This window comes from Bos mutus, chromosome 3 (assembly GCF_027580195.1).
Source record: "Bos mutus isolate GX-2022 chromosome 3, NWIPB_WYAK_1.1, whole genome shotgun sequence".
In the NCBI taxonomy this organism is placed as follows: Eukaryota; Metazoa; Chordata; class Mammalia; order Artiodactyla; family Bovidae; genus Bos; species Bos mutus.
Genome location: NC_091619.1, coordinates 16,850,509 through 16,865,274, shown reverse-complemented (window position 1 = coordinate 16,865,274; position 14,766 = coordinate 16,850,509). Strand labels below are relative to the sequence as shown.

The 14,766-nt window shown below is 43.7% G+C and overlaps 1 protein-coding gene across 4 annotated transcripts in view; it reads left to right on the top strand.

Moving 5' to 3' along the window:
* Positions 1-14,584, top strand: part of SETDB1 (SET domain bifurcated histone lysine methyltransferase 1) — a 32,078-nt gene extending 17,494 nt beyond the window's left edge. For 3 of the 4 annotated variants that reach the window (XM_070367146.1, XM_005894916.3, XM_070367148.1), the window contains 14 exons: positions 628-818; positions 1,550-1,679; positions 2,878-3,034; positions 3,118-3,276; positions 3,904-4,527; positions 5,115-5,231; positions 9,922-10,091; positions 10,613-11,241; positions 12,080-12,108; positions 12,223-12,355; positions 12,844-13,009; positions 13,358-13,569; positions 13,828-13,916; positions 14,092-14,584. In XM_070367146.1, coding sequence (XP_070223247.1) covers positions 628-818; positions 1,550-1,679; positions 2,878-3,034; positions 3,118-3,276; positions 3,904-4,527; positions 5,115-5,231; positions 9,922-10,091; positions 10,613-11,241; positions 12,080-12,108; positions 12,223-12,355; positions 12,844-13,009; positions 13,358-13,569; positions 13,828-13,916; positions 14,092-14,209 — 2,924 coding nt within the window. In that variant the 3' untranslated portion in view covers positions 14,210-14,584. The remainder of the gene's footprint in view (positions 1-627; positions 819-1,549; positions 1,680-2,877; positions 3,035-3,117; positions 3,277-3,903; positions 4,528-5,114; positions 5,232-9,921; positions 10,092-10,612; positions 11,242-12,079; positions 12,109-12,222; positions 12,356-12,843; positions 13,010-13,357; positions 13,570-13,827; positions 13,917-14,091) is intronic. The other variant, XM_070367147.1, reaches the window with a different exon arrangement.
* The last annotated feature ends 182 nt before the right edge of the window (positions 14,585-14,766 follow it).

Here is a 14,766-nt window from a genome sequence, read left to right as displayed (position 1 = left end):
TTCCTAGTCTCATGTTTAACATTTGTGTAAATCTGCAGTCTGTGTAGTGCTTTCAGAGTGCTTTCTACAGAGCCTGTATTAAATGGGGTCTTCATAGTGTCCTCTGTACTTGTGACTCTGGCTTAGGAGAGACTCTTATAGAAGCAACTGTTTTTAGTTGCAGGAAAGTCAAGTAAAATGGCTGTTTCCACATAACACGGCAGTAAATACACTCAGGGTCCTTTGAAAGCCTGATGGAGCATGAGAAGGAAGGACAGGTTTTTTTTTAAATCAGTTTATGGTGCCACCTGATTCTTTTTGATTTACCTTTAGACTTATCAAGTAAGCAAGAACTTCCACTTGACTTTTCCTAAGAGGAAACATCCATTTCTAGGAAATGAGTGACTCACCTATGTTTACATACTGCTAATTCATTTAGTATTTGCAGAATTTGAGTGTGCGTTTGCACATTAGGTTCAATACTTTTAAGTGGTCATGGTTTTGCTTCCCTTGAGGTTATGATTTCTTCATTTATTTTTTTTCTCCCTCCCAACTTGAAAAATGCCAAACGTCTCCTTGTCAACCCTTTTCCCCTATCAAGACATGCCCTACCTGCCCTCTCTCAGCCCTCCTTCTTCCTTGGGACAGTGAAAAAGACTTGGGAGGACATAGAAGACATCTCCTGCCGAGACTTCATAGAAGAGTATATCACCGCTTACCCCAACCGCCCCATGGTGTTGCTCAAGAGTGGCCAGCTGATCAAGACCGAGTGGGAAGGCACGTGGTGGAAGTCCCGAGTCGAGGAGGTGGACGGCAGCCTAGTCAGGATCCTCTTTCTGGTACTCTTCTTTGGAGTCTCGGGCGGGGATTCGGGTGGGTGGGGGAGCGTAGCATAACTGTGGATATGTAGCCATGCCACAGCTTTTCTTCGTTATTACTCTCTTACCTGTTCTCACTGTTTTGGGTCATGTTTTACTTTTTTTTCATTCCTCTATGCGTGGTTATTAAAAATAAAGTCCCTGAATTTAAGACTCTAATCTGCATGATAGTGTTTTGGTTTTTGCTTTTCTCCAGGAGTATCCACAATGCATGTAGGTACAGAGAAGGCTGCTAGTTCTGTTTTCCCACGGTTATTGATAGTGTAATGGGACAAAAAAGAGGATCAGTGAATTCTGAGGTGTTGGTGATCTTTCAAGGCCCAGCTTAACTCTTAAATCTTCTGTACTTGTCCTTTTCTCCCCTCTCACACCTTTCTTAGAATTATATTTCTTCTCTGAGCTATCTCAGCCCTCTGATCCTAATGATCCTTGTTACATGTCTTATACTCAGTATAAACATCTATCTCTTGTCATTTTTTTAAACAAGGAATATACGTGTTTTTGTTTTGGGGGGTTTTATTGTTGTTGTTTAATTCCTGATGCCTGTTGTGGAGCCCAGCACATAAATTTATTGAATAAATAGGGAATTGGGCGTTCATCAGGGAGATTTCCCCCAAGGGAGGCACATGGTATTCTTCACAAGTGGCAGGGTAGATTCTGGCCTTTAACCCATTCCCCTGCCACCTCCCTAGGATGACAAAAGATGTGAATGGATCTATCGAGGCTCTACGCGACTGGAGCCCATGTTCAGCATGAAGACATCATCCGCCTCTGCACTAGAGAAGAAGCAAGGGGGACAGCTCAGAACACGTCCAAATATGGGTAAGTCCTGAAAGCTATCTGGGAGAGGGAAGAAATGGACGAATCAGCAAAGAGGTGTATGTACAATGGCTATATCCTTTGTTTACCAGGATGACACTACTGCCACATTGAAAACAGGACGTGTTCCTAAGTTTCCAGTAGTGGTGATGAATTTGTGTTGCTGCCTCAACATGCTATGGCTCTGATTTATTCTCAAAAACACATAAAAATCTGAAACAACTGGCTTAGGTTAGGGGTATTGTTGGTAGTAACTACCTCTGTTATTCACATGAGGATTATCTGCTTTGTGTATGTTATCTGTGGTCTTTTGTTTTTGTTTTTTGTTTTTTTTTTGGCTGCCGTGGGTCTTCATTGCTCAAGGACTTTCTCTAGTTGCAGCTAGCAGGGGCTACTCATCATTTCAGTGTACAGGCTTCTCATTATAGTGGCTTCTCTTGTTGCAAAGCATAGGCCCTAGAGCATGCGGGCTTAGTAGTTCTGGCTCCCGGGTTTTAGAGCACAGGCTCAGTAGTTATGGCACATGGGTTTAGTTGCTCTGTGGCATGTGGAAGCTTCTCAGTTCAGGGATCGAAGCCATATCCCCTGCCTTCCAGTCTAATTTTTCTCCACCACGTGTGGTTAACTTGTTTTAAAATTTTGGTTTTGTTTTTATATGTTCCTGGCATACTTTTTGGTTAATTTTTCTTGACAACATCAATTGATCAGAGAGTGTATTTTTGAAAATTTTTACCAAAGTATAACATAATTGGCTTCCCTGGTGGCTCAGTAGTAAAGAATTCACCTGCCAGTGCGGGAGAAACAGGTTCAATCCTTGAGTTGGGAAGATCCCCTGGAGGAGGAAATGACAATCCACTCCAGTATTCTTGCCTGGGAAATCTCATGGACAGAAGAGCCTGGTGGGCTAAGTCATAAGGTCACAAAGAGTCAGACATGACTTAGCAGTTAAATAACAATGACAGCAATAGAATAATTATTAATGTAAATTGTCTGAGGCGGGAAGATAAAATCTTACTATTTAAATGAAAGTCAGCCTGTGCCAGTATTCCCACTTTTTGGTATAAATAATGAGATCTAACAGTCTTAGCACTTAAAAATGTTTCCGTTGTTGCTTTATTATATAAATTGAGAATCAGATCTGTGGATGAATATAAATGGCACAGCTCTTATGTTCTCTATGGTCAATTTCCTTTTCTTATAGGTGCTGTGAGAAGCAAAGGTCCTGTGGTCCAGTACACTCAGGATCTAACAAGTACTGGAACCCAGTTCAAGCCTATGGAACCCCCACAGCCGACAGCCCCACCTGCCCCACCTGCCCCACCTGGTCCAGCTCTGTCCCCCCAGGCAGGTGACAGTGAGTGAGTGCTATTCCTTCTTTTTCAGCAGTTTCTTTTATATTACATTTTCTGTATCCCTGACTGTATGATCTCTAATCTCCTAGAAGCTTGGAAGGCCAGCTTGCCCAATCTCGGAAGCAGGTAGCCAAAAAAAGCACATCTTTCCGGCCAGGATCTGTGGGCTCTGGTCATTCCTCCCCTACATCCCCTGCACTCAGTGAAAATGCCCCTGGTGGGAAACCTGGGATCAATCAGACATATAGGTGAGAAAATCTCAGGCTCTCTGTTGGGAATGTTGGCAATGTGGACTGAGTGGTCACTGTATGGGGAGGTTCCTTGGCCACAAGGGGCCTTGTTAAGATTATGACGGTGAGAAGTTTGGACTTGAAAGCTTTAACCTTGGAATTTTCCAGGAAACAAAAAGTAAGAATAATTGAATTAGAAACTAGGTGCCTAGAAATACAATCACCAGAAAGTCATTTGTTAAGACTGCTTGTTGAATATGGTGTCGTCATCAGTACAATAGAAAGGGAACTTGGTAGCCTCTTTCCTTGAATCCTGGAGGTCAGTAAGGGCATTTATAGGAAACATAGTAGGGGAAGCAACTAGCATGGATAGAAGACTGGATGCTAGTCCCATAATTCACAGGAAAAAATAAAATTCAGGAAAAGACACACTGTTGAAACAGTTATTATCAGTTAGTGAAGAGTAACCAGGGTGTTTCCTTGTCCATTAAGACAAAGGGAAGTTTGATTTACTTGTGTCATCTTTAGCTTCAAGAGTATAGCTATTTGACAGGTTAGAGAAGTGGCTTAGCCAGCTAATGGGCTACTTATACAACAGAGAGGTCCTGTTGCCTTCTGATCTGATCTCTTGCATCTCGTTTTCAGGTCACCTTTAGGCTCCACAACCTCTGCCCCAGCACCCCCAGCTCCCCCAGCACCCCCAGCCTTCCATGGCATGCTGGAGCGGGCCCCTGCAGAGCCCTCCTACCGTGCCCCCATGGAGAAGCTTTTCTACTTACCTCATGTCTGCAGCTATACTTGTCTGTCTCGAGTCAGACCTATGAGAAGTGAGCAGTATCGGGGCAAGAACCCTCTGTTAGTCCCACTACTCTATGACTTTCGGCGAATGACAGCCCGGCGCCGAGTAAACCGCAAGATGGGCTTTCATGTTATCTATAAGACACCCTGTGGCCTCTGCCTTCGGACAATGCAGGAGATTGAGCGTTACCTTTTTGAGACTGGCTGTGACTTCCTCTTCCTGGAGATGTTCTGTTTGGATCCATATGTTCTTGTGGACCGAAAGTTTCAGCCCTATAAGCCTTTTTACTATATTTTGGACATCACCTATGGGAAGGAAGACGTTCCTCTATCCTGCGTTAACGAGATTGACACAACTCCCCCACCTCAGGTGGCCTACAGCAAGGAACGGATCCCGGGCAAGGGTGTTTTCATTAACACAGGCCCTGAATTTCTTGTCGGCTGTGACTGCAAAGATGGGTGCCGGGACAAGTGAGTTGGTTAGGGAATTGTGGCCCTGCCTCCAACTTTGTTGTGGTTTCCTGTATTTCCACCACTTTCTTTGCCTTATACTGCACTTCTCCTTTCCTCACCTTCCTTGATCTGCTTTCTTAGCTGTAGCTCCTTCTATAAGGCCTCCAGAGAGGCTGGGACCCCACAGCATAATCCTGGGTACATGTTTAGATAGCATCACGACTCATTGGACATAAACTTGAGCAAACTCCAAGAGATAGTGGAGGACAGGGAAGCCCAGTGTCCTGCAGTCCATGGGATCACAAAGAGTCAGACGCAACTTAGCAACTGAACAGCAACACATGTGTCTTATGTTTGTTTTTTCCTCTGATTCTCCTTTTCCTTTGCTTCCCTCCATCATGCATTCAGTTGCTAGTTGTTATTCTGTGTCTCTTTATCTTACTCTTACTCTGTCATATTCCTACTGTCCTTTCCTTTCTCATTTACACATATGGGAGAAGAAAAAGAAATGTTACTACCTTGTCACCCTCCTTTTCTCAGTAGTACTTCTCGCCTCTGAAGAAAGTCCCCCAGCTCTAGTAGTTGTACTCTTCTGTTTTATGCAGGTCCAAGTGTGCCTGCCATCAGCTAACTATCCAGGCTACAGCCTGCACCCCAGGAGGCCAAATCAACCCCAACTCTGGCTACCAATACAAGAGACTAGAAGAATGTCTGCCCACAGGGTAAGTAGTCAGGGGAAAGTTCAGCACCTCAGAGACTGAATTCTTGTTTGTCTGTGTTTGTAGGAAACAGCAGCATTATAAAACTGAAGCCAAAAAAAAAAAAAACAAAACCTGAAACAGACATTTTATCAATTAAATCTTACTTACCAAATTCCCAGCACATATTTCTTCTTTGGGCTTTCCTTGAAATGATGATTGAGTAGTATCTAGTAGTTTTCTGTTGCAGTAAATATGACCTGATTTCATAGCTATATGATTATTCTAACAGATTGTGGTTTACTCTGGCAAGTGAGATGTATTCAGAGAGGAGAAATAGGCAGGGGCCTGATTTATAGTACTTTATAAATCAGAATAAAAATTAGAACAAAATTCATGATGTGATAGGAAGCTGTTAAGAGTATTTTAAGCAGACTACTGATGTCCGCCTTGTAAAGATTACTCTGACTTCTCTGTGAAAAATAAGCTCTAGGGCAGCAGCAATAGAATTTGGAAGCTCAATTAGATAATTTCAGGAACACAGGTAAGAAGTGGTGGTTGCTGGGCTTGTCCTAGAATGAAAGTGGCAGTAGAAATGAGAAGATAGATACCACAAAAGAGAAGTGATTCACATTGACTTCGGCCTTCTCAAAATAATGCTAGACACTAGATGGCAATTGAGTAATCTATTCAGAATTCTAAGGAAAATGGTTTTTTTGTTAATAATTTTATATATTTATTTTTGGCTGTAGTGGGTTGCCCTTTCTGCGCAGACTTTTCTCTAGCTGTTGCTGGGGAAGCACTACTCTCTGGTTGCGGTGCACGGGCTTCTCATCGCCATGATTTCTCCTGTTTGCAGACACAAGCTCTGGGGCTTACAAGCTTCAGTAGTTGGCGGCACATGTGCTCAGGGATGCACTTGGAGATAGAGCTACAGAACGTGATAGATTGACTATGGAATGCGAAGGAGAAGAGAATCAAGGACAAGTCCTAAATTTTATACTTGAAGAACTAGGTGTGTGTTGGTTTTTGTACCAAAATGGAAGACTAGAGCTAGAGTTGCAGGTTGGAGTGAAATTCAGCTGTTCTGGTCACATTAAGTTTGAGGTGTCTGTTAGGCAACCCAGGTGGAAATGTCAAGAAGGCATTGAGATTTCTAGAGAGAACTGTAAGGACTGGCATAAAGAATTAGGAATCGTCAGCTCAGGAGTGGTAGTTACAACTTGGATGAGTTCATCTGGAGAGAACACTGATGATAGAAAAGACAATGTGCCCAGAAGTAAGTCCTGGGATCTGCAACTGGAAATTGGACAGAGGGGATAAAAACATGTGAGACTGAGAAGAGACATGAGATCAGCATGTGAGATTGAGAAGGACAGGCAAGGCAGAGAGAGGACAGTGAGCAAAGTGGGACATAATGTGGTAAGTTGGATATACAGGAATGTGTGACCTAATTAGCCTAGTACGTAAGAAATACATAATTAACAGGAAGGACAAAGAGGAAAGAATGATCAGTGAAATAATTCAGATGCTGCCCCGTAATGAAAGGGTCTGTGTTTCCAAAGTGAAATCAGGTTCTAGCATAACAGATGCAAATAGATGCCCACTAAAGCACGTGGTAAAATGTGATCATTATATCCACAGCACACCGAGGACAAAAAGAAAATACTGAAACTTTCTACATAAGCGAAAGATACCACAAAAAGAATTCAGAGTAACTTCAGCCTTCTTAAAATAATGTCTGTAGTTAGATGGCAATTAAGGAATCTATTCCGAATTCTAAGGAAAATTATTTCTTTTATATGTATATAATTTTATTTGTTTCTTATTTTTGCCTGTGCTGGGTCTTCGTCGCTGCACAGGCTCTTTTCTAGTTGTGACAAGGGGGGTGCTACTCTAGTTGCCCTCCGTGCACAGGCCCCTCACCACGGCGGCCTCTCCCGTTGTCATGGCACAGTGTGTAGCGCACGTGAGCTCGTAGCAGTTCCCAGGCTCTAGAGCACAGGTGCAGTAGCTGTGCTGCATGGGCTTAGTTGCTCTGTGGCTTGTGGGATCTTCCCAGATCAGGGAGCGAACCTGTGTCTCTTGCATTGGCCGGCAGATTCTTTACCACTCAGCCACTAGGGAAGCACAGGAAAATTATTCCTAACCCAGAGTTCTAAACCCAGGAAAACTATCAGTTGTGGGTTAAAGTAGGCTAACGTTTTTTTAGACATGAAATACCTCAGATTTTTCCATTATTTCCCCTCTCAGAAAGTTACTGGAAATGTTCTAAGTGAGGGGGAAAGACAAGACAGAGGAAGGCATGTACTGATCCAGGAAACAGTGGATCCAGCTCCAAAGAAGAGTGAGGGGAATCCCACATGATAGTGAAGTTAAGGGGGCTTCCAGGCTGACAGCTGTGCCCTAGATGTAGAGAATAGCCAGTGTGAGAGCAGATCAGACTTGGCTGCAGGAGAAGCTTGTGGGAAAGAGGGTTTGATAGAAAGCCTGATGTGTCTGAGTATCATCAGAGGAAATCAGGAGGTAAATTTAAGCTGAATGCATATTGAAAACTAAGCAAAGGAAAAGACAGCTGTTAGCTTTAGCTACATTGTATCATTGATGTTTTACTTGTAATAAAATTGGATCCTGTAACAATGTTTAGATTTGATAATGCTGTGAGGGTTCATTATAGCTTTTTTATAGGTTTGAAATGTTTCATAAAAGTATTTTCACATAACCACAAATATGTTCCTCCCCTGCTTAAAACTCTTCAAGAGCTTTCCACTGCACTTTGGGTTTTATTCTGACTCTTAATCTTGGATCACAAGACGGTGTACTGTCTGACCCCTTCCTATCTCTCTCTTTCCAAAACTGTTCCAGCCACACTGATACTCTTCAGTGCCTGGATCCAGCTCACTCAGTGTTTGCCAGCCTACCTCGAGAGCCTTTGTACATACTGTGCCCTCTTCTTGGCATCCTTCCACTGTTTGCATGATTATCTTCTTTGACCTTGAGCTCTCAGCTTTGCTGTCGCCTCCTCAGAGAGACCTTTCCTGGTCACTCTAAAACTAGGTCATTTTCACTCCTTTAATTGTCTCATTCAGAGTTTGTCCTTTTATAGTATCTGTGACAACTTTCATTTTATTTGTTGACTTGTTTTTGGTCTCTTTTTCCATTAAGAGGTAATCTCCATGAGGGCAGGAACCTTGTTTCTCTTGCTTACCATTGTATCATCAGCAGATTTTACCCAGGGCACAGCACATAGTAACCACGTAAATCCTGTTGAATGGATGAATGGTACTCTGTTAGCTGTTCTGAAAGTTCCATGTGGTGGTGATTAGTAGTAGTTGTTCAATCACTCAGTCCTGTCTTGACTCTTCCAACCCTATGGACTGTATCCCGCAAGGCTCCTCTATCTGTGGGATTTCCTAGGCAGCAATACTTGGGTGGGCTGCCATGTCTTTCTCCAGGGATATTACCAACCCAGGGATTGAACCCACATCTCCTACATTGGCAGGTGAGTTCTTTACCGCTGAGCCACCAGGGAAGCCCTTAGTGGTGCTTACACCTGAATTCACATTCTGGACTTGTCCTTTCCAAACTGATCCTGTTTTAGTTCACAGAGGATATGAACATTAATACTTTCCCAACCCCAGTAGAGTTTTAAGAGACCTAACAAAGTTCTTTCTTGATGTGGTATTGGTTACATGGTGTGTTCAGTTTGTGAAAAATTGGTGAGCTGTAGACTTTTACATATTCTTCTGTCTATGTGTATTATGCTTTAATGTTTTCATAAATTAAAAAAAATACCTTTATAGGGCTGCTGTAAGGATAGAATAAGAGAATGTATATAAAGCATTGATATAATGCCAAACACAAAGTATATGTGCTTGGTAAATAGAAGCTGCTGTTACCTTTGCCTAGAGAGATTTTACTGATGTCATCAACTAACTGTACTGTTGTCATCTTTCTAAAAGCAATTGTCTTCCTTAAATTCACACACCATAAAAGTAAGAAGTTAAATCATAACATGAAATAGAGCATAAAAATAGATACTCCCTAAGAATATGACAGTTTTCTCAGTGTATTATCTTCCTTTAATGTTGATATTTACTAGCTCTCTGATTAACTTCAATAGTTTATTTTTTAAATAGTTAAGTTGTAATACCTTAAACTAGATAGAAATGAGCTCCCTGAGAGGAGTGATCATGACCTTTTCCATTGCCGTGTTCCCACTGTCTAGTATAGCTCTTGGTGTTTAATAAATGTTCACTGAATAAAAGAATGAAAATCAATACCAAAAGCAAGAGTCCTGTGAACTTCCAGTTCCTCATCTTTTGCTCCCTTTCAGTATCTATTATATGGGCTTCTGATTTCCTTAAATATATTTTATTGTATCTGTTTCTACAGGCTGATGTATTTTAATGGCTCTTAATCCATATTCACATCCTGGTTCGCTTAGCTTTTCTCCAGGTGTTGGGCATTCTTTTATTCACTGTAACTGTCTTTAGTGCTATAAATATCTGTATTAATTACTTTTCCCCCTTCTGAGTTATTTCTTTGAGCTATATTTCCAAACAAATCGAAGAGCATAGACAGTTCAGTAAGTCTGCTTATTTAGATCATTACCTGATAAATGATGACACCTTAAAAATTGTAACAGTTCTGTGAATGTAACAGATGCTCTAGTGATCATGTTATGATTGATTTTATTGTGATCTCCTCCCAGAGTTTATGAGTGTAACAAACGCTGCAAATGTGACCCTAACATGTGCACAAACCGGTTGGTACAGCATGGCCTGCAGGTTCGTCTGCAGCTCTTCAAGACCCAGAACAAGGGCTGGGGTATCCGTTGCTTGGATGACATTGCCAAAGGCTCCTTTGTCTGTATTTATGCAGGTTAGTGATGAAAGGGTTGCTTTCTGGGGTTAGAACATGGTGGAACATTGAATCAGAGACAAGTTGAATTTAAGAATAAAATGCTTAACCTGTGAACTAGGAGAAAGAAGAAGACAGAATTTTCTTCTATAAAGAACATGAGTGATGTGACTGTCTGAGTGGATCAGGAAGGGTCAAAAGTGCTTCAGGAGAATAAGAACAAAAAGGGATGAAATTGTGGACATGTTTCAGCAGAGAGAGACATGGTTTTAGAAAAAAATGACATATGTCATTTTTCCCCCCATCACTCTACCCAGAGATTCAGCATAACTTAGGGAGAATGGGGTGGCAGAAAGGGCAAGATTTAAAGCTCCCCTTACTCTCACAGTTAAGACACTAAGGAGGAGGTATCATCAAAGGGAAACAAGAGACCATAATGAATGTTATTTGACTCTGTACTGTGGGGCTGGGTATTGATGAAATGAACTTTATTCTTTCTAAAAGCTCCTCATAACCCTGGAAGGCTTTCTCTTCATTCCCAGGGAAGATCCTGACAGATGACTTTGCTGACAAGGAGGGCCTAGAAATGGGTGATGAGTACTTTGCCAATCTGGACCATATTGAGAGCGTGGAGAACTTCAAGGAGGGGTATGAGAGTGATGCCCCCTGCTCCTCTGACAGCAGTGGTGTAGACTTGAAGGACCAGGAAGACGGCAACAGTGGTACAGAGGACCCTGAGGAGTCCAATGACGACAGCTCAGATGACAACTTCTGTAAGGACGAGGACTTCAGCACCAGCTCGGTGTGGCGCAGCTATGCTACCCGACGGCAGACCCGGGGCCAGAAGGAGAATGGATTGTCTGAGATGTCTTCCAAGGACTCTCGCCCCCCAGACCTAGGGCCCCCACATATTCCTGTCCCTCCATCAATCCCTGTAGGTGGCTGCAATCCACCTTCCTCTGAAGAGACACCTAAGAACAAAGTGGCCTCGTGGTTGAGCTGCAACAGTGTCAGTGAAGGTGGCTTTGCTGACTCTGATAGCCGTTCATCCTTCAAGACTAGTGAAGGTGGGGAATGCCGCACTGGGGGAGGCAGAGGGGAAGCTGAGAAGGCTTCCACCTCAGGGCTTGGCTTCAAGGATGAGGGAGACATCAAGCAGGCCAAGAAAGAGGTAAGCAGTGGCAGGAAACTCTAAGAATTGTGGCTGTTACATAAGTTTGATGTGACAAACTTAACGCAATCTCACGACGAGACCATGAGTGCTTTTGTTATCGTTTTTGACCATACCACATGGCTTGGGGATCTTAGTTCCCTGACCAGGGATCGAACTTGTGTCCCCTGCAGTGGAAGCACAGAGTTCTAACCACGGGATAGACTGCCAAGGAATTCCCTCACCATGAGTCTTCACATGCAGATGATTTATTTGATGGATTTTTATGGCAAACCTGATTAATCTTCCCCCTGATACATTCCTGTGGTGGTGTAGTTGCTAAGTCGTGTCTGATTCTTGTGACCCCGTGTTTGTTTGAAGAACCAAATTATTTTAAAATCAGCCTGCTGTGGGGAAAGTACCTGATTCATTCCAAAGTGGGGGATTTAAAAATAATTTTTTAAAACTGCTACCTCAATTTATCTACATCATTGTTTTCATTATAGTAGAAAAACAAGAATTGATCTTAACATATTTTTAATGATGTTGAAACTTAGCACATTACAGGTGGTGAACAGTCCCTTGTCCTTAGAATATTCTGCCCATGGTGTTTTCCATGCACATTTTGTAATGCCCTATTATTGGGAAGGGTTAAAGACCCCTCCCAGTGGGGCTTCCTGATGAAAATGATCGTTATTCTCAAGTTGGAGAGTAATTTCTCCACACACACCCCACTTGAGATAGTGTACCTCTCGCTGGCTGATATCTTTAGAGGTCATCTGAGGTGAAGTCTACAGTTGTTGGATATATTATCTAGAACCATGGAGACATTCAGCCGTTCACTCGCTCTGTTTTCCAGGACCCTGATGACCGAAACAGGATGTCAGTGTAAGTGCTTTGCTTTTTTACCTGTTTCCAAATCTTCCTTCTCTCGAGCCTACAAAATCAGCCTGAGAAACAGCCAGTAAACCTGACCCCTCTCATGTCTTCCTCTCCCATCAGAGTTACTGAAAGCTCTCGAAATTATGGTTACAATCCTTCTCCTGTGAAGCCTGAAGGACTTCGCCGCCCACCAAGTAAAACTAGTATGCATCAGAGCCGACGACTCATGGCCTCTGCTCAGCCAAACCCTGATGTAAGTGGCCTTTCTCAAGCTGTGCCTTACCCAGCCTCCTGTTTTACTCTAGAGCGCGAGTAAAGGAGCGTTCTTCTCGTGTCAAGTCTGTCACCGTAATTACTGTTGGATATTTTCCTTTTTCTCTGGTCTTGACTTCCTGCCTCATTTTCCTTCATCCAGCATCTAATCTTGCTATAGTCTCAACCCCTTCATGCCTAACTGTACCTAAAAGCAGGGATTCCAAGAGGTCCTTTGCATTTACTCGTGTTTTTTATACATATATATTTTTTGGCTTCACCAGGCCCCAGGTGCTGCACGTGGGATCTTCTATCTTCCTTGCAGCATGGAGAATCTTCTTTAGTTGCAGTTTGTGGGATCCAGTTCTTTGACCAGGGATCCACACCAGGTCCCCTCTCCTGGGAGTGTGCAATCCCAGCCACTGGACCACCAGGGAAGTCCCTCTCCATTTACTCTTATTCCTTCTTTTCACCCTTCTGCTTCCTCAGGATATCCTGACCCTGTCCAGCAGCACAGAAAGTGAGGGGGAAAGTGGGACCAGCCGGAAGCCCACTGCTGGCCAGACTTCAGCCGCAGCCGTGGACAGTGATGATATCCAGACCATCTCCTCTGGCTCTGAAGGGGATGACTTTGAGGACAAGAAGAACATGTCTGGTAGTCTGGAAGAATTTGTGGAGTAGTAGGAAGGAACCAGTAGGGGAAAAATTCAGATCTTAGGAAGCATCCCTGGGAAGACTCCCTGACTTCCAGCTAAACTGTTAATAATGTGTGACATATCCCCTCCCTCTCTTCTTTCTAGTTCTTTTCCCTCTGCTTCTGTATCCAGCAGATCTAATCCTGCTTGAAAAAAACTGCCACCTTGGGCCTTTGCCTCAGAGTCCCAGCTTATTGGTATTCCTGAGGTGCACTGGGTGGGATAAAAATGGAAGCAGGAAAAAAAAGGAAGTAGAAGGTCCAATCATGAGGTGGGGTGGACCTAGCCCCATTCTTCTCCTTCTCCAGGTCCAATGAAGCGCCAAGTGGCAGTAAAATCCACCCGGGGTTTTGCTTTGAAATCAACCCATGGCATTGCCATTAAATCAACCAACATGGCATCTGTGGAAAAGGGGGAGAGTGCACCCATTCGTAAGAACACACGCCAGTTCTATGATGGGGAGGAGTCTTGCTACATCATCGATGCCAAGCTTGAAGGCAACCTGGGCCGCTACCTCAATGTGAGACCCCTTTCGCTCACCTGTATGTGCTGGTTATCCCCTAGTCCTCACATTTCTAGTTCTTTTAAATACAACTCCATAAACCCATCTTTTCTCATTAAAATTCTTGATTGCAAAGGATCTTTAAAGAGGTGCCTTTCAAAATCTCTGTTGCCATGGGAGGATCAAATGGCATTGTTTTCATCCAGCTCTCACTCACCCCACAAAACCAGATTCTGTTTCCTTGGTTCCAAAGTGAATCTGTACTTAAACTTACAGCACAGTTGCAGCCCTAACCTGTTTGTCCAGAATGTCTTCGTGGATACTCATGATCTCCGCTTCCCGTGGGTGGCCTTCTTCGCCAGCAAGTAAGAGGGAATCAGGAAAGGGGATGGGTGGGTGGGAAAAGCCCAGGTTGGGGAGGGGCCAGGACATTCAAAGGGCCTCTCTTCCATCTGGGATCCAGCTCCCCCTGCACATTCAGTCATCACAGGCCTGGGTTTCTGCTGTTTGACCACACCCCTTCCTCCTCTTCCTCTTCAGGAGAATCCGGGCTGGCACCGAGCTTACCTGGGACTACAACTATGAGGTGGGCAGCGTGGAAGGCAAGGAGTTGCTTTGCTGCTGCGGGGCCATCGAATGCCGAGGGCGTCTTCTTTAGAGGACAGCCTTCCTCCTAACCTTCTGAACCTTCCTGAACTGCCCTTTCCTCAGGAACTGGGTCTTCCTGACTATTGAATTCTGACCCCCAAGTTTCTAGTCTAGCTACTCCCCAGCTCCTAGTAGATAGAAATGGGGGTTCTGGATCAGGAGACCCCTTCCATTGCGGTGCTAGCAGGCAGGGCCCCTCCCCTGCCTCCTGAGGCACTGGGGGTGGGAGAGGTTACCACTCTAACCTGGGCCTGACATCCCTCCAGTCCTCCTGTGGCTCACCCCTCCCATCCTACATTTGTTCAAGTGTTCATCCTTTTAACAGACTTTATTCCTAGAATGAGGGCTGTGTATTTTACTATCCCTGGTTTGTATTGTTTCTTGAAAGTAACAAGATGTTAAAACTAAGATTGTGATTTGATTTCTTTCCCTCGGTTCCCAGTTTTAGGTCTTGATGAGAGATGAGCTTTTCCCCCACCCTTCCCAACAGGCAGCTGTCATTAATCCTGACCTTTCTCTACTTTGCTTTTTCTTATTTGCCATGTGATATTTTTTAAGGTTACATAA